The sequence below is a fragment of the Podarcis raffonei genome, chromosome 4 (genome assembly GCF_027172205.1).
Source record: "Podarcis raffonei isolate rPodRaf1 chromosome 4, rPodRaf1.pri, whole genome shotgun sequence".
In the NCBI taxonomy this organism is placed as follows: domain Eukaryota; kingdom Metazoa; phylum Chordata; class Lepidosauria; order Squamata; family Lacertidae; genus Podarcis; species Podarcis raffonei.
In genome coordinates, this window is record NC_070605.1 from 42,288,368 (window position 1) to 42,309,248 (window position 20,881).

The 20,881-nt window shown below is 39.8% G+C and overlaps 1 protein-coding gene across 6 annotated transcripts in view; it reads right to left on the reverse strand.

Annotated features, from left to right (window-relative positions):
- The window catches only part of POU2F1 (POU class 2 homeobox 1), a 91,421-nt gene that overhangs the window by 37,396 nt on the left and 33,144 nt on the right, over nucleotides 1-20,881 (reverse strand). For 2 of the 6 annotated variants that reach the window (XM_053386412.1, XM_053386408.1), the window contains exon 1: nucleotides 3,664-3,706. The exons of the other annotated variants lie outside the window; for them this stretch is intronic. In XM_053386412.1, the coding sequence (XP_053242387.1) occupies nucleotides 3,664-3,691 (28 nt within the window). In that variant the 5' untranslated portion in view covers nucleotides 3,692-3,706. Of the gene's footprint in view, nucleotides 1-3,663; nucleotides 3,707-20,881 lie in introns of those variants that run through there. 6 annotated transcript variants of the gene reach the window in all.

The following is a 20,881-nucleotide window of genomic DNA, read 5'->3' on the forward strand; positions in this document are numbered from 1 at the left end:
ATTTTCTCCCTTGGAACACTGTAATTAATTATTGTAAAATTCAATTTTTGTTGTAAAAGTTACCTTTTCAAGGGGGGGGGGTTCATGAAAAGCACCACCTTCCTTTCTTTTGCAGCTATTTTCTGTACCTGTTCACAACCATTGTTCACCTGACCTCTTGCTGAGTGATTTGGGGGTGGGGGTGGGGTTAAGCATGAAAAAGAGGGCATCACAGTTGTGAAAGATGCCATCATACTGATATACACATCCTGTTGAAAGTAATACAGAGGAATAACCACTGTGTTTGGATGCTCACTTGGATTGTGACTCAGTTTATGTGGATTTTTTCACATCATGAATTTTCACAAAGGTAATGGCTCCCAGTTTTGGTGCGCTAGTTAACTATTCACATCAAAATGGATGACAAATCTCACAACACACAACCTTAAACTGGTTTGAACATTCTCTCAGACTTTTCTAAAAGGCTAGTGAAGAAACTAGAGTTAAATAGTAGCTAGTTATAGAAAAAATCTATTTAAGTTGCCATACTAAAAGAACAGCCATCGATAGAAACAAGGAGACGGGGTATTACATTAGAACTACAGCAAATATTCACTAGCAAGGCTGGCAGATCCAAAAATACAAAGGTGGTGAGACAGATGAATACATATATTGTGGCAGATGGCAACAGATCATGGGAATGAGCAAACCAATATGCCAAAAAATAGAATAAAATTATGAGCAACGACCGGATCCAGAGAAGACTGGACTATAAGAGAAAAGTGAAAGAAGAGGAAAGAAAGTTAAGCACCAGAAACCTGACTAAATTAATATAGTCAAAATAATTTGTTGTCTTTCCTAAACACACTATAGCCATAATCCAGGCAAGAAAGTATTTCAAATTTTTAGATATTCCCCCATGTAACAAGCAATCTAGGATTTCCCCAGCTCTGCTCATAATTAGCAATAGCAGAAAGAACCCCCTTCAACATTTACGATTGTCAGATTTCACCTGTTGAAACTAAATCACTGATGTTTAAGCATTTAACAATGGAATTTGACAGTGAAGAATACATTATTGCATTCTGTACAATTTAGCTGATGCTAGAGTTAAAGCATATGCCAGAGGTTAGGGTAACAGTATAGATGTGAAAGTATTATTAAGAAGTGCCGCAGAAGAAATCCATTTGTCATATCCTATTTCTTAAAAACAATTGTACCAGTCAAGCCTCAGAAACAGTAGGCAGGTAGGAAAGATTACTTCAGCAGCTACTGCTCCACCAACAATGCAGAATCTTTTCCTGTTGCATCATGCATGCAGTTATTTGCATAACAGGGAGTCAAATCCCTGGATATTCCCCAGTATACAGCATTCTCCAACAGGAGAGCAAGGTTAATTTGAAGCTAATTAATTCCATTTCCTATACAATATCAGCTTCTTGATGATTACAACCTTGAAGAGTAATGAAGTAATCAATAGTTGTTTTTAAAAAAATTGAGTACATATGTGCCATCAACTCTTATTGAAAATACTTGCATTATAAATATGAAGGCTAAAAACCTCCACAGTGCCACAGCACACAGTACAATTTCTTTTAAGAGTCCATTTGGCATCTTTCAAAAATGTTTTCTTCCATATCTGTCTGCTAAGAATTTGTACATAATAAGCATTGGAACATAACAACAGTATACTATGTTTAAAAACAGCAGCAATAATGAGCTGGTTTCACAAGGCTATACTGGAGCCTTTGTAAGCTAAAAGATGTTGGATATATGTAAGGGATAGTCAGAAGTTCATAGAATTGTAGAGCTGGAAGGGACCATGAGGGTCATCTAGTCCAACCTCGTCCAACGCAGGAATCTTTTGCCAATGTGGGACTCGAACCCAGAACCATGAGATTAAAAGTCTGATTTATTGACTTGAGCTATCCCTGTTGTGACCATAGAAGGGTTATACTCCACGGGTTCATATTTGGAAGCAAAATAAATTTAATGCATCTTTTGTTGTATCATTAAAGAGGGTATTGTTAAATATGCTAATCATGCTTCAAAACAAGATAAACATTTCATCCCATTGCCTAGGACAGCCTTCCCAACCTGGTTGCCATCCAGATGTTTTGGATTACAGATCCCATCGGTCCCAGCCAGCGTGCAATATGTCAGCCTGTCAGGAGTTTTTCACTACCACAAGATATAATGGCAACCTTTAGTTTAAGATGATATGAAGAGGAACTATGCAAATTCATGGAAGACAGACTCATGAATTGCTATTAGTCACAACAGTGAAACTGAACCTTCATGACAGAGGCAGTATACCTGTGAATGTCATGTGCTAGGGACAAGCAGCAGAAGAGGCTATTACTCTGATGATCTGCTTGTCAACATCCAAACACATGTGGTTGGCAATTGCTAAGAACAAAATACTAGATTAGCTGGAACTTGATCTGATCCAGTAAATTAATTTCAATGATCTGCACCACACACACACACACAAACACAAGGAATGGATTAGTGATGAAATAGGCAAAATCTACTATCTACAAGTTAATTTGGCTAGTGGATGTTCAAATAAATTTTCTCTATAATTCTTATAGAGACTGCCATTTCCTCCTCCTTTCTTTCACAAGCAGCATAAGGCTTAATTTGTAACAATGACACTAAAACACTGCCATAATCTAAAGTACACACAGCAAACTGAAGCATAGATTGAAAGCACCAGGTGCAGTGCTGAGGTCACATCCTGATGAGTTTCTAGAATCTAGATTCATTCTTACTAGCATTTTAACAGATATCAGGGCCAGTCAGCATTAAAATTATCAGCATTTCAAAATATATAGGGGGAGGGTGGATTTCTTAGAACTGATAAACCCTTTAAATTCAGCTACTGTTGTTCACACTAAGATGAAGGTGTCATTTGCTAGGATTCCTCCATACAGCATTGTTAAAAACGGCATATATGGAGGGAAAAGCAGTGTATCTTGAAGCAAAAATCACATTAAATTTTACATTTCTAAGGTAAGCATAGTCTAAATCCTTAGATTATGATTTTTATAATTCTAAGGCCTGAAGATAAAGGATAAAATTTGCAAAACCTTAAAAACATATTTGCAAAATATGTTTTTGAATGAAGCCTATACTTTAATTTAAAAGCATATTTTTCAACTGCCAGAACACTAGTAGCCATATGCATCACTTCTTGAAACGGTATCAGCAGTGGTATTAGCAGTGCTTGATTCCTATTAAACATTGAACAGTGTGGCTTTATATCACCTACACCCACACAAATATACCCAACTTAGAATGATCTGGTCAGGCCAGGAAGTTATGGCAGAAGACTCTCACCCCATGCAGTTTTACATAAACAGACACATGAAATGAAGTTCCTATTTCTTTCCAAAATCAAATGCTTTTAACATTGAAATATCAGAAGCTTCTGCATTAAACGACACTGAAACTGAAGAGCAACTCCACTCTATCCAAAAATAAAGAACAAGATCTTCCTGAACACAGAAAAAAAAATGAAGAACGGAGGAGGCACTTGCCACCACATCGCTGGTAGTCCTCAGCCTTTCAAATAAATGCCTCCCTTAGTCTTGCATATGCGATTAAGCCACTGCATAGTCAATCCAACAACCACTATTTCCATATTACACGCTTGCAAGAGTCAGTTGAACTGGTACCCACCTAGAATGTAGTCGCTGCAGTCCAGCATTGCTGTGCAGTCCTCTGCAGATTCAGATAGTCCAAGGAAAGGGGGGGGGGGATTTCTAAAATAAAAAACCTACACTACTACTTTTAACAGAAGAAAGGGAGGGGTGGGGATAGGAAATACAACTTCAGTTACACCATAGCAATCTTCAACTGAACAGAGAAACTTCAGTTGCTCTGTAGAGTTTTAGTCTCTCCTACTAGCTGTGTCTGACATTGTCAAGGCGACTGAAGCATGAAAAGTTCCCCTTTTTTTAATAAAATAGAAACAAAGATTGCAGCTGGCAGTTTCCATAATGAAGCTTAATCAGTATGCGCCTGATTAGGGCCTTATGCAAATCTCCCCTCGTTAAGCACAGCAGCCAGCACTTTGAAGTCCATGAACAATTCATTTGCAGAGTACACTGAAAGCGCTCCCTGCATAATTTAAATCATGATATAAATATTTATCAGCTCATTTGCATATTAATTGGCAGTGCATGAAGGGAAAAATTATCTCCCAAGTGCCAGCATAATAATTAGGGAACAAAATGAAATTTCTTCCAATAGCTTTGCTTCTCAGACCTAACTTGAGCACAGTACCATGGGGAAGTAGGGAGGGGAAAGAGGCAAGACAAAATTCTGTTAAAATGCCACTGAAATGACATATACAAATTAGAAACAACTCTACAGACTTAAGCACCTTTAATCTTATTCCTGCTGGCAACAATGACTTCAGTAATAAAGGAGATTTGGAAAAGCTTTCTACAGAATCCAAATAATCCCAAGAAAACAATTAGCAAGGTAGGAGCTGAACACAAACCTGTCTTAACTACTACTTGCACATTTATGTGATCTTTTCCAAATGTGTTATGCTATAATTTAACAGTCTCTCACACATAATTGTGTACAAGGAGAAGCCACATAACTTTAGGCAGCATATAGGAAGCAATTCATGTTTGCTGTTTTGCAAAGGTAGTCCAACACTGGTTGATGTAACAAGTAGTATTTGACCATTCTCACTCATGAGTAATATTTGACTCATTCTCATTCTCACCTCTGATAAAGTTGCTGTTATCTAGAACTGCTGGCTCCTATTACATATAGGAGCAAGAGACAAAAATTGACAAATCCAGGAGAAACAGATAAATTCTTAAGGAAATACAAAGAACTTAAACCACAAAAGGAAAAGGGTAAAGACGGGGGAATAGGATCGGAAGGAGTTCTGGAGGGGGAGACGGGAAGTTCGGGGGGGGAGGAGGGAGAGGGGGGAGGGACGGGGGAGGAAGCGTAAGAGGAAGGTCAAAAGGAAATTATAGCTGTTCACTTTTCTTTTTTCTCCCTACAAATTAAATCACAATGGTGTTAAAGGTATACAGTTGGAATGTTAATGGGATGAATGACAGGGGAAAGAGGAATCGAATTGAACATATCTTGAAGAAGGAAAGTCTGGATGTTATCTGTCTCCAAGAGACACATATTGCGAGAAAGCACAAAAGGATTCTGATTAATCAAAGATTGGGGAACGAGTTTGTATCCTCAGACCAGAAGAAAAAAAGGGGGGTGGTGATTTATATAAAAAAACAAATTGAAGCGAAACAGTTATTTAAAGACGAGGAAGGAAGGATAATAGCAGTAAAAATAAATTGGCAGGGAGAAAAGATAATAATAGTGGGAATATATGCTCCCAATGATAACAAGTCAGAGTTCTATGGGAGATTGGAAGAAAAGTTGTATGACTATGCCGATGAGAAAATTATACTATTGGGAGACATGAACGGAGTGACGTCGTTAGAAATGGACAGATTGAGGGACACAAAGGGTAGAGAAGGGAAGTTACCTAGAGCGTTTTTTTCCCTTATCCAAAATTGCAATTTGGTAGACATTTGGAGATTCAATCATCCCATGGAAAAACAATATACCTACCACTCGGAACCCAATGATTCATCATCAAGATTGGATCAGATGTGGATTTCGAAAGAGATAACTACTAGAGCGGTACGGGTGGAGATTCAGGTTAGAACAATTTCAGACCACAATCCATTAATTATGGAACTAAGAGGGCAGGAAAGCAGATCAAATAGATGGAAACTTAAAGATTACTTATTGGACGACCAAGAGGTAGTAGAAAAAGCCCAAACCAGATTAAAAGAATATTTTGAGGACAATTTAGACAACAACACAAAATTGAAGGTGGTGTGGGACGCGGGTAAGGCGGTGATGCGGGGTTTTTTTATCCAGCAGAGCGCAATCAAGAATAAAAAGAGAGAAAAAGGGAAAAAAGAAATTATACAACAACTGGCAGAGAATGAGCAGAAATTAACTCAAAACCCAAAAAATAAGAAAATAAAAGAGAACATAAAAATTTTACAATCACAATACACAATGCTGGTAAATAGAGAGATAGAATGGAAAATCAAAAGACTGAGACAGAGGAGTTTCGAACATGCCAACAAAACGGGAAAGCTACTATCCTGGCAACTGAAAAAAAGGAAGGAACAGAATACGATAAACAGGATAGTGGTGGAAGGAGAAGAGATAAACAAACCTAAGGAAATAAGGAGAGCTTTTTTGGATTTCTATGGAGAGCTCTTTAGAAATACTGGAAAGAATAGGATCAGAAAAATAGAGAGATATTTAACGATTAAGAACATCAATAAGATCCCCCCAGCAGATAAAGAGAAATTAAATGCCCCAATTGAGATAGAGGAAATCAAAGCAATAATAACAGATTTAAAAAACGGGAAAGCCCCAGGCCCAGATGGGTTTAGTAGTAGATATTATAAAGAAATGGCACCGGTTCTACTGACTCCACTACAAGAAGTAATGAACAACATTCTTAATGAAAGAGAAATACCGGAGACGTGGAAGGAGGCGCTGATTACATTAATCCCAAAACAAGATTCAGATTTAGAACAAATTAAAAATTACAGACCTATTTCCCTATTAAATATAGATTATAAGATCTTCGCGGGAGTCCTTGCAAGAAGATACAAGGCCATCTTAGTAAAAAATATCCACAGAGACCAAGCCGGCTTTCTGCCGGGTAGGCAAATGAAAGATAATATAAGAAACATTATTAATATAATAGAATATTTAACAGAAAGATGCGACAAACAAGGCATATTGTTATTCGTGGACGCTGAGAAGGCGTTTGACAACGTAAACTGGGAATTTTTGCTGAGACAACTGGAACACATGGAAGTAGGTGCTGAATTTTACAACGGGATAAAAGCAATCTACACGGAACAAAGGGCAAAACTGTTGATAAACAATGTGGAGACAGAAGAAATAACAGTAACTAAAGGAACAAGACAGGGATGCCCACTGTCCCCACTGTTATTTATAACGATATTAGAAGTACTACTAAACTCCATCAGAGATAATAAAGGAATAAAAGGAATCAGGGTCGGCCATCACGAACACAAAACTAAAGTCTTCGCAGACGATCTGGTTGTAACAATGGAAGACCCACTGGATTCAATAAAAGAGGTACTTAGAGAATTTGACCAATTTGGGGAAGTAGCGGGCTTCAAATTAAACAAAAGGAAAACAAAAATAATAGCTAAGAATATGCAATTAGACAAATTGGAGGAATTACAAAGAGAAGCAGAAATAGAAGTGACAAAAAAGCTGAAATATTTAGGGGTATGGATAACACCAAAAAATATAGACTTATTTAAAAACAACTATGAAACTGTATGGAAAGGGGTCAAGAAGGATATAGAAACGTGGGGTCGGCTCAAATTGCTATTCTGGGGAAGAATAGCTACAATTAAAATGTCGGTACTGCCAAGAATCCTATTTCTTTTTCAAAATATCCCGATCATTAAAGATATAAAGATATTTAAAACCTGGCACAAAGAAATTTCTAGATACATCTGGCAGGGGAGGAAGCCGAGAGTAAAATTTAAATTATTAACGGATATAAAAGAGAGGGGAGGCTTCGCTCTCCCAGACCTAAAATTATATTACGAGGCATCCTGCTTATGCTGGGTCAAAACATGGATAAAACTGGAAGATACGGAAGTGTTAGACCTAGAGGGCTACGACAATAGATCAGGGTGGCATGCCTATCTGTGGCATGGGAGGAAGAAAGGACATAAGGGATTCGGGAATCATATATTTAGAGGTCCCCTGATAGAGGTTTGGGAAAGATATAAGGATGTGTTAGAACCCAAAACACCCCAATGGCTGTCTCCATTAGAGGTTATGTCGGTTAAAAAGACCAACATGAGAGCCAATTGGGCAACTTACGAACAACTCCTAATGAAGGCGGAAGGAAAGTGGAAAATGAGGCCGTTTGAGCAGGTCAAATCCCAAGTATATGACTGGCTACATTATCATCAGATAAACGATATGTTTAAGAAAGACGTTAAAGGCAAAGGATATGCTGACAAAAAGTCCAGATTCCAATCTGAGATTTTGGAGAATAACATAAAAACTCTATCCAAAATGTATAAACAACTATTAGATTGGAATTTAGGTGACGAGGAGGTTAAGGCGGTAATGACACACTGGGCTAAAGATTTTGGCCGTAACATTTATTTTGAAGAGTGGGAAAAACTTTGGAAACATCACCTCAATTTCACGGCCTGTGTGTCACTAAAAGAGAACTTAATGAAAATGTTCTACCGCTGGTATCTGACCCCGGTAAAATTAGCCAGAATGTACGGATCTTGCAACAAATGTTGGAAGTGCAAAGAAAGGGAAGGGACTTTCTACCACATGTGGTGGGAATGCCAAAAGGTCAAAGAGTTCTGGGAAAGCATACACAATGAAATAAAGAAAATGTTAAGATATACTTTTGCTAAAAGACCAGAGGCGTTCTTACTAGGTTTGGTAGGAAAGGAGATAAAAAAGAAGGACTGCAAACTGTTCCAATATGCTATAACGGCAGCAAGGGTGTTGATAGCCAAAAACTGGAAACAAGAGAGTTTGCCGACTATAGAGGAATGGAGAGCCAAACTACTAGATTATGTGGAGATGGACAGGATGTCAGGAAAAGTTAGATATAAAAAAGATCAGAGGTTTGTCAAAGATTGGGAAAGTTTTACGGAATATCTGAAAAGCTTAACTGATGAACAGATAACACTAGTGGGTTTCAAAGGTGCTCTGTAGAAGCAAAGGGTAATGCCTATGGAAAAAGGAAGAATGAGAGTGACTTATGGCACTACATACAAAGGAATGCGGATTTATTTATTTTTTTGTTATTATGGACGATTCGTGGAATGGCAGAAGGAAGTCCTTTTTATTTTCTCTGTAAAAAACAAGAGTATTGATATAATTTGATTTGTATTTTGATTTTTACAAATTAATAAAAATTATGCAAGGAAAAAGAACTGCTGGCTCCTAATTTATATGTATCTGTATATGTACATAACATTAATTCCTAAATAAATAGTCTGACTTATTTGTTATTGTATTTCTAAATAAACAGTCTTCCTAAATAAATAGTCTTTATAGTAAACTTTATTTTACAACTCTACTTCTTGAATCATCAGGGCTACTCAGAAACTCTTGTACAAAGATTTATACATAATTTAAGACTCTGTGATTAGAAAGTAAATGTCAGAAGGGAAATGAATGGTCATGTGAAGACTTCTCCCCCACAAAAGGGCCCAACAAAATGATGAAATAAACTCCTCTAAAGCTATCTGCTGCAATTTTTAAAAAGCATGGATCATTCAAAAGCAGAACAAGGGACTGGAATGTTACACATTGCATAATCTAGTTGCTCTTCAGAAATCAAAAGAGCTGTTGATTGTTGGTACTTAGTGGCTACTGGTGTGAAGGAAAGTGCCTTTTTTCAAAAAAAATAAAATAAATGTTTTCTCATCCATGGTGAAAAATCATTGCATCTAGAAAGGAAGTTGTAACAGTTGAATTTCATAGATTCTAAAATTCATTTTAACTAGAAGGCAACAGAAAAAGAATTGTCTGCTAGCTCGAATCCAGCACAAACCCAATATTTTCTTGATCCTTATCGCCCATTACAATTTTCAAGTCACAATGCCAGAGAGATAGCAAAAGTCATAGCCAGCAGAATACTCAGAGGTGATATAGCAGACCTGTCAAAGTCTAGACTCAAAAAATCCTGTGGCTTTCTAGTTCACAATTTGCAGGACCTACAAAATACGCTCAGCTTTCTACACGGTTTGCAGGATTCTGTTCATTACATGGGCCACTTTAACTGAAAAGAGGATATTTAATTGATTAAATACCACATAGTTTAAGCACAAGTAACAGAGAAAAGCTATGGATGCCTGTCACCACTTTAGGAGAGACATCAACTCTCTTCTCGATACAAGAAGGAAGGCATCTTTCAAAATGGTGCTTGCTGCTACATGTATGTTTGGTTGCCTTCTTTAAAATGCTTAATTCATATGCATATTTAATCAATTAAAACTTAAACCACCCAATACTTAACCACCCAATACTTAATAGTTTTAATCAGTGCGCTTATATGTGTGTGTGTGTGTGTGTGTGTGTGTATTTGTTGTTCAGTCGTATCCGACTCTTCGTGACCCCATGGACAAGAGCAAGCCAGGCACTCCCTTCTTCCACTGCAGTTTGGTCAAACTCATGTTGGTAGCTTCGAGAACTAATATATAAGGTGCTGGTATGAAGTTGTTACAGTAAGTGCCACACTTTTAACATTTGAGGGAGGAAAGGTGCCAGTACTGTGTACCCTTGAGTACACCCTCCACCCAAAAGCACTGGTTTCAATCTCTAAAACACCATCCCAAAGTGCTTCCCCGATGCACATTGTCACCATATCTGACATCCTCGCCAGCAGTCCGCTGACCTGCTTTACAACATCCTTACAAGACGATCCAGGTACTACTACAGTGGTACTGCTGGTTATGTACTTAATTTGTTCTGGAGGTCCGTTCTTAACCTGAAACTGTTATTAACCTGAAGCATCACTTTAGCTAATGGGGCCTCCCACTGCTGCCGCGCCTCTGCTGCACGATTTCTGTTCTCATCCTGAAGCAAAGTTCTTAACCCGAGGTACTATTTCTGGGTTAGCGGAGTCTGTAACCCGAGGTACCGCCATACTACTGTTGGAACAATTTAGGAATATCTTACATTACTGTAGATTGGTTTATAGTGTTCTTTGTGTTTCGTTGCAGATTGTTTATTCTTTTCAGTGATTTCTCCTTTGTAGATTTGAGCCCAACAGGACCTGTCATAAAATTTTCTTCTAACAAGTTATATAGCCTTTGAGAAGAGCTGCTTTTTGAGGAGGGGGAGGGGTCTTCCAGGTTTTAATCTCCTTGAACTTTCCTGGTAACAAAATTAAAGTTCAACTTTTTGAGATAATGGTTTGAGGGTCAAAAACAAACAAACAAGGGTGATAGAGAGCAACCTTCCTTTGTAATCGTGGAGATTTTGTATAGTTCTGAGCTGAAGTGATTCATAGGCACCACCACAGAGAAGGCTGTATAAAGTGCAATGACTTGAGAGAAAAGGGCACCCATTCGAAACTTCTAAACACTCACACAAGAAAAGCCATTCAACGCAATCAAATGCTTTCTATGTATCCAAAGCAAAAATACACAAGGGGGTTCTGGACATCTACTATGTATTATTCAATCTATACTTTCCTTGATTGGATATGATATTTATCTCTCTTTTATAAATCTTGCCTGGTCTGAAATAACATTATTGAGATGAGTTGCCATTAATTGCAGTAAATATTTTGCAGTCAAGTTTCTAAATAAAAAGCTGAAGTTATGAAGGAACATCATTCAAATCCTTCTGTAGTTCTGGAATTACAATAATCCACAAATAGAACCAGGAATAAGGGATTTTGTATAATATGTTGTTCTTGAATCTTTTAAAAAACACCAATCACTTCAGAGACCATCAGATCCTGGAGATTTGTGGGCTTTAAAACTGGCTATTGCTTGTTTAACCTCATTCATCTGTATTTTACTGTCCATGTATTTCCTATAGTCGTTCATGACAAAATATTACTGAAAGGCTTGTGGCTGTTATTCATGAACTTTGGTCAAAAGGGAAGTATTGAACTTATAGAGATTTGAATAAATCAGACGCAGATGTTCTTGGAACTGCAATAGCACAGGAGTGTGGTCTGATATTTTCCAGGGTCCTATAACATCTAGCACTACTGTGCTAGCCTGGGGTTTGGTAGGCAAGACATAATAAACCATAAAGTATGAGGAATGATGGGCCAAAAAATGAAAGAGGCAAAATCAGAGGACCTGCAGTACAGTATTCTTAAACCACCCTCAACGCATGTTTCTTAATCAAAATGGCAAATGTGCACTGTACTAAAGCTTTGGCCTCCTTGTATGTTCTTCCCAGCAGATATTAAGCTGTGAAACAACCCCCCCCCCACACACAAATAATCCAATACAGTACTGCATTTGAGCTGGTCTCCTAGCCCTTTGAGGACACGGGTCACGACTGGACCTAATGGTCAGGGGTCCCTTTACCTTTACCTAGCCCTTTAAAGTTCTAATACATAACCGTTAGGTTGTGCCATTCCTGTATCATTTGTAATGACATAGCTATGTAACTGGGACGCGGTTGGCGCTGTGGGTAAAAGCCTCAGCGCCTAGGGCTTGCCGATCGAAAGGTCGGCGGTTCGAATCCCCGTGGTGGGGTGCGCTCCCGCTGCTCGGTCCCAGCGCCTGCCAACCTAGCAGTTCGAAAGCACCCCCAGGTGCAAGTAGATAAATAGGAACCGCTTACTGGCGGGAAGGTAAACGGCGTTTCCGTGTGCTGCGCTGGCTTGCCAGATGCAGCTTTGTCATGCTGGCCACGTGACCCGGAAGTGTCTCCGGACAGCGCTGGCCCCCGGCCTCTTGAGTGAGATGGGCGCACAACCCCAGAGTCTGTCAAGACTGGCCCGTACGGGCAGGTGTACCTTTACCTTTAGCTATGTAACTACTACCAGTATGTCCTGTTCACCAACTGTACAGATCAGCCTAGCTTCAACAAGTTCAGCATAAACAAAAACTTAAAACACAATCTATGAAACTTCCATGTTTCATAATACCTGGGTGCCATTCTAATGAACTTGCAGGTGTTAGACAACACAAACATATATTGGTAGAGGGGAGGCAACATCGTCTTGCATTCCTGTCATCAGCTATGATCACCTCTTGAACAATTAAGCCATTGAGAGCCTGCAGCTCTTCAGATGAACAAGGATGTGTGAGACCAATTTTTAAATTTGAAATGTGTGATTTGGATTTTCAGTTTGCCAATATTTTGACTTCCTGTTTCTAGAAAAATATTCAGGAGCTTGGTATTGGACCACTCCTGGTTTGCTCCTTTCCCGATCTCAAGTATTTTTGTGAAAATTTTACTTTAGTCAAAATGACAACTTTCACTTTCTTCAGAAATGCAAACAGCTTTGTTCCAATTGGAACAATGATATATTTTCTGTTGCCCCACACCTATTCTGCTAACCGAAGCCAGAAGCTTCACTGACACAAGCCCACAATAGATACAGTACTTGTGATGCAACTGCTTCTTAGCAATTCAGTACCACTTCAAACATTGTACTTTTCTAATAGTACACAGACACATGCACACCTAGCATACAGTTTCAGCCATCTTCATGCTTCCCTATATAGTTCATAAAAATGAGCAAGTAAATGCCATTTCTGAAGCTCCCCTTATTGTTGCTCTCATATTTCTTCATCAGACCAAATCTGGCAGAAATCTACTTCCCAGCTAAACCACCTACTCAAAGATGTCGACCTTCTCAATCTTGGGCAATTCTATTCTTTCTTTGAACTCATAAGTAAACAGTCTTTGCGTAAAAAAAAGGGGGGGAGAATCCATGTGAAGAAATCACTTTTTATTCTTAGGTAATGTTTTGTATCAAAGGAATGTATAAGGGAATTCACACTGTTGAATGTAGAGGGTTAATCGGCTATAACTATCTTGATTTACTGCTGTGAGCTGTGACAAACACAAAGTCTCGGAGGGAGCCTGCAGGTGGCTGCAATGTTCAGTTAACTGCCACTTTACTTTGTGGCAGATAAGAGCTCTGAGACTGAGGTTTCTGTTTTTATAGACAGACACTGTGGACTGAAAATTTGCAAGTTCTAACTGGTTTAGTAAGTGGACATTCTGTCTCAACCCGCTGAACCAGAGTTGTGGCATGATGAAGGAGGTGAATTTCACCCAAATTTGAAATGACTGATGGGAGGGAGACCCTGTTTGGACATAAATGGGAAGTCTCCAGCCAATAGTGTGCCTTGAGAGTGGAAGAGAAGCAGCAGAAGATGACAACAGAAGATTCAAGATTTCAGCTGAAAAGAAGATGCAGCCAGGTGGAGGACATTGAGGCTTAGAAGTTCTGGGATACCTGGGACAAACCCAAGAGCTGAAATCATTGGCAGAAGCCGAGATCTGCTTGCATTCCAAGAGGCAACCTTCAAAAGAACTCTGAAGGCAAGAGACAGTGGGGTTGCTGAGTGATTGAAGTAAGAGAAGTTGCTATACCTAGGCAAAGACTTCAGCAGAACTCAAGCTCGAGAGACTCCAGAGGCAAAAGGGCATAGGCAGTGAATAGGGTCTGGTTGATGAGTGCAAACTGGGTGGGAGTGCTTTAGGAAAATTTAGGTTTAAATACGGGGGGGGAAATGGAATAACTCAAAGTATTGTATCTTCTTTAAAAAAGAGTAATTTATTGTGTAATCATTCTGAGTTAAAGGAACAGTAAGTAAGTAAAATTCAATATACAGTAACCATACAAGGGCAGGGTGGAGTTGGGGTAGAGGTGGCATTTGGAGGAATGTGGGGTAGTAGTAGCAGTGGTAATTTTATTAGTAATGCCCTGTTCATATGGCTGGGTTCCCCTTCCAGCAGAATATAAAAACATAATAAAACGTCAAACGTTCCCAATACAGGGCTGCCTTCAGATGTCTTCTAAAAGCTGTGTAATTCTTTATTGCCTTGACATCCGATGGGAGGGTGCTACCGACAAGAAGGCCCTCTGCCTGGTTCCCTGTAGGAAGAGATGGTGAAGTTCTGTTGCATGAGCAGAAGTACACGATGCTCATACAAGAAACCTCTAGCTTTTACCCTAAACATTTATAAATTGTCAACTAGCCATCACCTGCCATTATCCATGTTATAACTCCAAACTAGGGTGGCTTCCCATGTCCTTTTTTATTTTAAACATGTAAAAAATAAATATACAAAATATCAGTGGTATAATTACAAATAGTATCAAATCAAAGATGAACCCTTGTAACTATTCATGGCTAATTTATTTTATAAATTCAGTAAGGAGGAAACAGTTTCCTTCAAAAGTCTCTGATTTATTTGCCAACTCAAAAAATACATGTCTCCTGACACAAAACCCCACATATATTAAGTAAAATAGAAACATCACCACCCAACTCCAACCCCACTATCTTTCCCCCACTCCACCCCTTTCCCCCTATTTTTCCTAATGTCTCAACAAATGAAACCGATTTGTAATTTATTTATTTTTTAAATGTGTTACATGGAAAAAAATATGAGAGAGAGAGACATTGCACATACCTTTGTAAATCAAGAAAATCTTTAATAAAAATACATTTAAAAAATGCATGTCTCAATTAATTTGGACATGGCAGCTATCTTTCAAATATTTGCCAACCACACCTTTTGAGAAGAGACAAGTAGATTGAATATTGTTGTCAAGTAAGTACATTCCTCCATTCTGAGTGTCTCCCAAGATTATTGGTTCAAACGTCTCTATATAGCTAGAAAAGTGATCTAGCACAGGACTAGTCATGTTAACACAGACTACCTAAGCATTCCACCCTATATTCAGTAGGTGTGGGGGTCTATGGAATGTATATACACCCTGCTCTCTGCCTAGTTCCAATTTAATTAAGCTTTGCAGCACACCTAGTGATTGACTTCCTAGGGTACTGAAGGGGGAAAGAACTATACAGAAAGCACCGAGCATCCTCCTGGGATAAATTAAATGCATTAGCACCCATTAGCACTAGGAACCCCCAAGCTAAAAGGTTGCAGACAAGACTCCTTTTGCATTTCCCCTGCACTTTATCACTGACCACCCATAGTGGGAAAATGAAAATTCCACTATGTTCAACAGTGACCTTCCCCTCTATTGACTTGGGGAAAACTCTCCATGGCTTAACAAAAACTTTAACAGGAATCCAAAACTAAAAGTATGGTTCTGTTTGGGTCAATTTTTGCTTGAAGCCTTCACTTATTGCTAGATATCTGCTCCCCACTGTTTTTGTAATTTTTGAACTCAATTTTGCAAGGGCTCCAAGGGATCTTATTGTCTGTCAATGCCTGGGTTTTCCTGTCATAGCCTTAACTCAGGAAACTAATACAACTCTTGTGCAATAGTTTGCAACAGACCCTTAGGAGTCTTTTTGAATTCCCATAATTTTGGAAAACTTAATAGCCATGCTTTAATCTCTGCCTTTTTTCTTTCTCATATTTGTCATTCCAAGAAAGTTATCCACACTGAATGCTGTTATTTACATTTACATTTGGCTCTTTCGCAGGGTCGTAGCTACGGGGGGGGGGGGGGGAGCATGCTAAGCCAGGTGTTTTGCCCCGGATGAAGCCTCCAGAGGGGCACCATTGAGGCTCCCAGCCTGTGTGTGTGTATGCAAATACGTTTGGGGGGGTTGTACCACACTGGGTCACCTACAACCCCCACAATTTGAGTGGTGTAATGCAGAATATCCTGAAAGACTGAATTTTTTTTGTTCCTAGAGGGGGATACAGCTGCTCTTGAACTGTTCCTGACTGCCTTGTGGGCAAAGGGGAGAAATGGAAATTGTGCTTTATCTGCAAAATTTCTGTCCTGGTGGATGTAGAAGAGTTTAGGCAACTACTCAGTAACATGTCCTCTCTTTTCACTGATTGATGGAGGGGATTTTGAATGGTATAAAAAGGGCTGTCTCTGTCACCTTCTCTGTCTTTTCTTGGTTCCTAAGTTTGCACATTCAAGTTGGTGTATTAATATTTCAGAAAGTTGGGACCCTACCCTGTTCAGACTGGGTACCTAGGGATTCTCTTCTTCTAGAGGAAGAAATTCGTTAGAGAAGGATTCTCACTGTGGCCAGAAGTAGGCACAATCCCAGTGAGTAGACGGCTCTGCTGGAAGCAAAAATGTAAAATGTACAGCAATGTTTATTCCCATTTTTCTGACCAAAACATACATAAAAGCTATAGCCACAGATATATGCTATTAAATTTGGCAACCACTCTCTGAAAGCCACCAGGATATATTGAAGTCAGTGTAGCATAGTGGTTAGAGTGCTTGTCTAGGACTGGGGAGATCCAGGTTTTTGTGAGGATAAAAAAGAGGAGGGTCAATGTATGCTGCTCTGAGCTCAAAAGGTAGGTTATAAAGGAAATAATTAGCATATAGGTTATGCAAACTCGCCTTTCAAAACAGGTGATTAGTTAATATTTTTAGAGATTACCTCAGATTAGACTGCTAAACTACAGTAAAAAATTTTTTAGAACTTGCTCTTCTACCTCACAAGGCTCTGGAGGCAGCTCACAATAAAAACAAAATACAGACAACACCTGTTTTAGGTGCAACTGGTTTGTACGTGATCACGCAAAGCGCCAAACCCTGAAGTGACCTGGAGACGTAATAAAAAAATGTCACTAAGTGGGCAGAGCAGGGTGTTTCAACTGCAAGCGATTTCACATATGCGCACAATGACCCAGAGCACAAGCCCCATGCAAATCAGTGCTTCCTTGTCCAAAATAACATTTAACACAATCAAAAGAAAACAGCAATTTCAGAACAAACAAACAAAAACCATTCACAATCAGAATATAGAATTATACATAATTTCAGTTGCAATTATGTTAATTTGTAAACCAAATTTCAGTAGACTCTCTTGAAGTGGGACAGGAAATCTTACTATTTCACGCACTACATTTTTAGGGCATGTAGCTAACATGTTTTGATATAAAACGTGAATGTAGGAACTACATGTCTATCATACAGGTACACTCATCAGGGAGTCATGACTGGCAGCCACTCCCTCTAAACTAGAGGGGGGATCTCTAGATGCTGTTGGATTCCAGCTCCCATCAGCCCCAGCCCACATAGCCACTGGTCAGGAATAATAAGTTGTAGTCAAATGCCATCTGGAGGGCCATTCGTTTCCCACTGCTGTTTTAGGCAATGTTCAACAGTGAACCTGGGTTTAAATCTGCATAATCTGTGAAATGTCCTTGAGTAAACAATTTTAGTCACCTGTCTTTTATCACCTAAGTGGCCATAGGGCTCACTGGGATCCTCCACCTCCACCCCTAAAAATCAAGAGCACAAACTCACTGACTTCCCAGTTTCATTGAGACGCAAGCTTCACAGAGAACTGAACTGGGATTAACAAGACTTCAGACATCTGTCTCTGCTATAGACTAAATTCACATAGTTTAAATCTGCATATATACCTAGCCTAATTTTAAAGCACAAAAATGAATCAGCTCTGTGTTATTCTTGTAAATCTGCACTGTATTCTAGCATATGATTGTATCTATTCCATTATTTGAATTTTAGAAGCTGTGAAGTCTCTTGAATTCTAAATGAAACTTTTTTGAAATAGCTATATAGTCCCTACTCCTTTCATCACATGAAGAAAAAAAAAACATGAGAGAAAATGACATGAATACTGTTACTTAGCAGTATGCTTTCCGCACTGTCAAGCAGTCACACTGGGAAGACACTAGTTGTATCCAGTTGAATTCCACTCAGAATAGATCTATTGAAATTAATGGACCTAAGTTAATCATGTACACTAATATGAATGAGTCTACTTTGAGTATATCTAACACTGCATATAATCCTATGTTTGTAACTGACCACAGCCAACTGAGTCCTGTTATTTCTCCAGCTCTGCAGCACAAACAAGAACAACTCTTTAATCAGAATTCTTTCCCTGCTCTTGCTCTCCCCTCCTTGCTGCTGTGAGAATATGGCTGTCACATCCCAACTCCCCTAAAGCCAGAATGAGAATTTGCATATTATGCAAAACAGCTGTGCTAATCATGCAAATAAGGTGTGCTAAATTAGCATGCCTCGTTTGCATAATTCCCATCTGGTACTTCATCTCTGTTTTTACCAAATTCTAGAGGCAGATAGGGGAGCTGTAATATAAGGTCTTCTTACCTGACCATTTGCAGCTGTCAGAAATGAGGTGCATTTTCTCCCCACAGCCCTACCACTCCACTACAAGAGCACAGCCATGCTAGAAAAAACACCCTATAGGACGCACTTTTTCCCCTCCAAAAATGAAGGGGAAATGTGTGTGCGTCCTATAGGGCGAATGCAGGCTTTCGCTGAAGCCTGGAGAGCGAGAGGCGTCGGTGTGCACCGACACCTCTCGCTCTCCAGGCTCCAGGATGCTATCCGAAAGCCTGCAGCGCGGAGCAATGGGCGCCCTCCGGAGGACGCCCCATGCTTCGCGCAGATGTCGGCAAGCCTTGCGCACCCGGGGGATTTCCCCCCGGGAGCGCAAGGCTTGCGGGCGGCAGCCTGCAGCGCAGAGCACAGGCCCCCCTCCGGAGGACGCCCCGTGCTTCGCGCAGGTGTCCGCAGCCTGCCGCCCGGCGCATGGGGCGCCCTGAAGCAGAGCGCCCCTCGCGCCGGGCAGACATCGGCCAGCCCCACAAGCTCAGGGGACAGCGGGGAGGCACAGCGCCGCCATCCCACTGTTCCCCGACCTGGTTTTGGGGGGGAAATAAAGGGAAAAAAAATTCCCTTTATTTCCCCCCCCAAAAAAGTAGGTGCGTCCTATGGGACGAAAAATACGGTAAGTATGGGGTTTTCCCCTAGTGACCACACTTTAATAAAGTAGGGACAAAATTTATTGATGTTTAAGGTCCTATTCTCTCTCCAATTAACATTACATTCAATTTCAGAGATCAGCTAGAAGGGGTTCTGTTTCCCCCCCCCTAAGGAAATAGATTTCATCAGCAACTGCTTTTAAAAGGAAGAGAACTTTGACAAGGGGGTAGAGGGTGATGGCCTAGGCTGGCCAGGGTGCCACTAAGAACCCACTGAAATGAACAGTTAACAATCCCATAGATGCAGCCACTACCCTGTGCACCAGAAGACTACCAACCTGGCACTCATGAAGGCCTTCTCTGGTGTCAGACAGGGGCCCCAGACTTTGAGCTTTCATTTAATAATAATGAAAGAAAGTCTAACGCTCTTAGAAATAAAGTTATTAAGCAAAATGTGTAGGTATCAGCCTATGTAATTTCTGTAAAATGAGTCATGATGGCTGCTCCTGCCTATCAGTGTTTTTAGCCAGTAAGAATTCACAGTACAACGGTATACATTTCCATTCAGAAGAAACTCTGTGTTTTACAGGACTTACTCTCAGGTAAGTGGGTACAGTTTGCAGCATAGGCTTAGGTTTAGGATTGGAATGGGAAAAACAAGGTTGCCATGCCTTTATGGCTGCATCTCTACTATCAGGACCAGCAGGACATGCCAAGCATTGGGGGTAGGGTGGGGATAAGCAGCAATGACTGTATCTCAATTTTATACTACACATGCCTCCCACACCATCCATGATGTGTTATGCCAACCCCTCCCATGAACACAATTTTGTGATTGGTATCCACAGAATTCTCTCTAAATCTGAAATGTGCCTACAATTCCCAAAAGTTCCATGTCCCTCTTGTTCTTGGGTTGAAGACTGGGATTTGGCTCAGAAGAATGTTGTTGAATCTGGCAGGGATAAAAAGTGATAAAAAGTCCAGAGGACTTATAACAAGGAAAACTAGCAGATCAACAAGTGCACACATTCTAAAGTTAGTGAGAGTCACATACTAGAGTTTGGTCTGTTAATGCAGATATTCTCTCAACAACTATCACAGAATAGACCATTCTGCATCATTTAAGGTTGGGTGGGTGGGTGAAAACAGAACTCTTAACTTTTCCTTGATTTGACTGGACTCTTATGCACTGCAAGTCATGAGACCCCATTATGCTCAAACAACTGTAGTGCTGAGCTATACCAAATTATTTTTAAAAGGCACAGTTAATATTCAATAATAGCCTTGAACTGGAACCCTGTGCTTCTCAAGTATCTCTCAATGTATTTAATTTGATTCACAGAAGCAATTACTCATACTAATAAAGAAGTGAAGGCTTTCTGGTACCTTTTCAAGAAGACCACCAGCTGCTTGCTAGAAAACTGCAGCACAGGAGCCC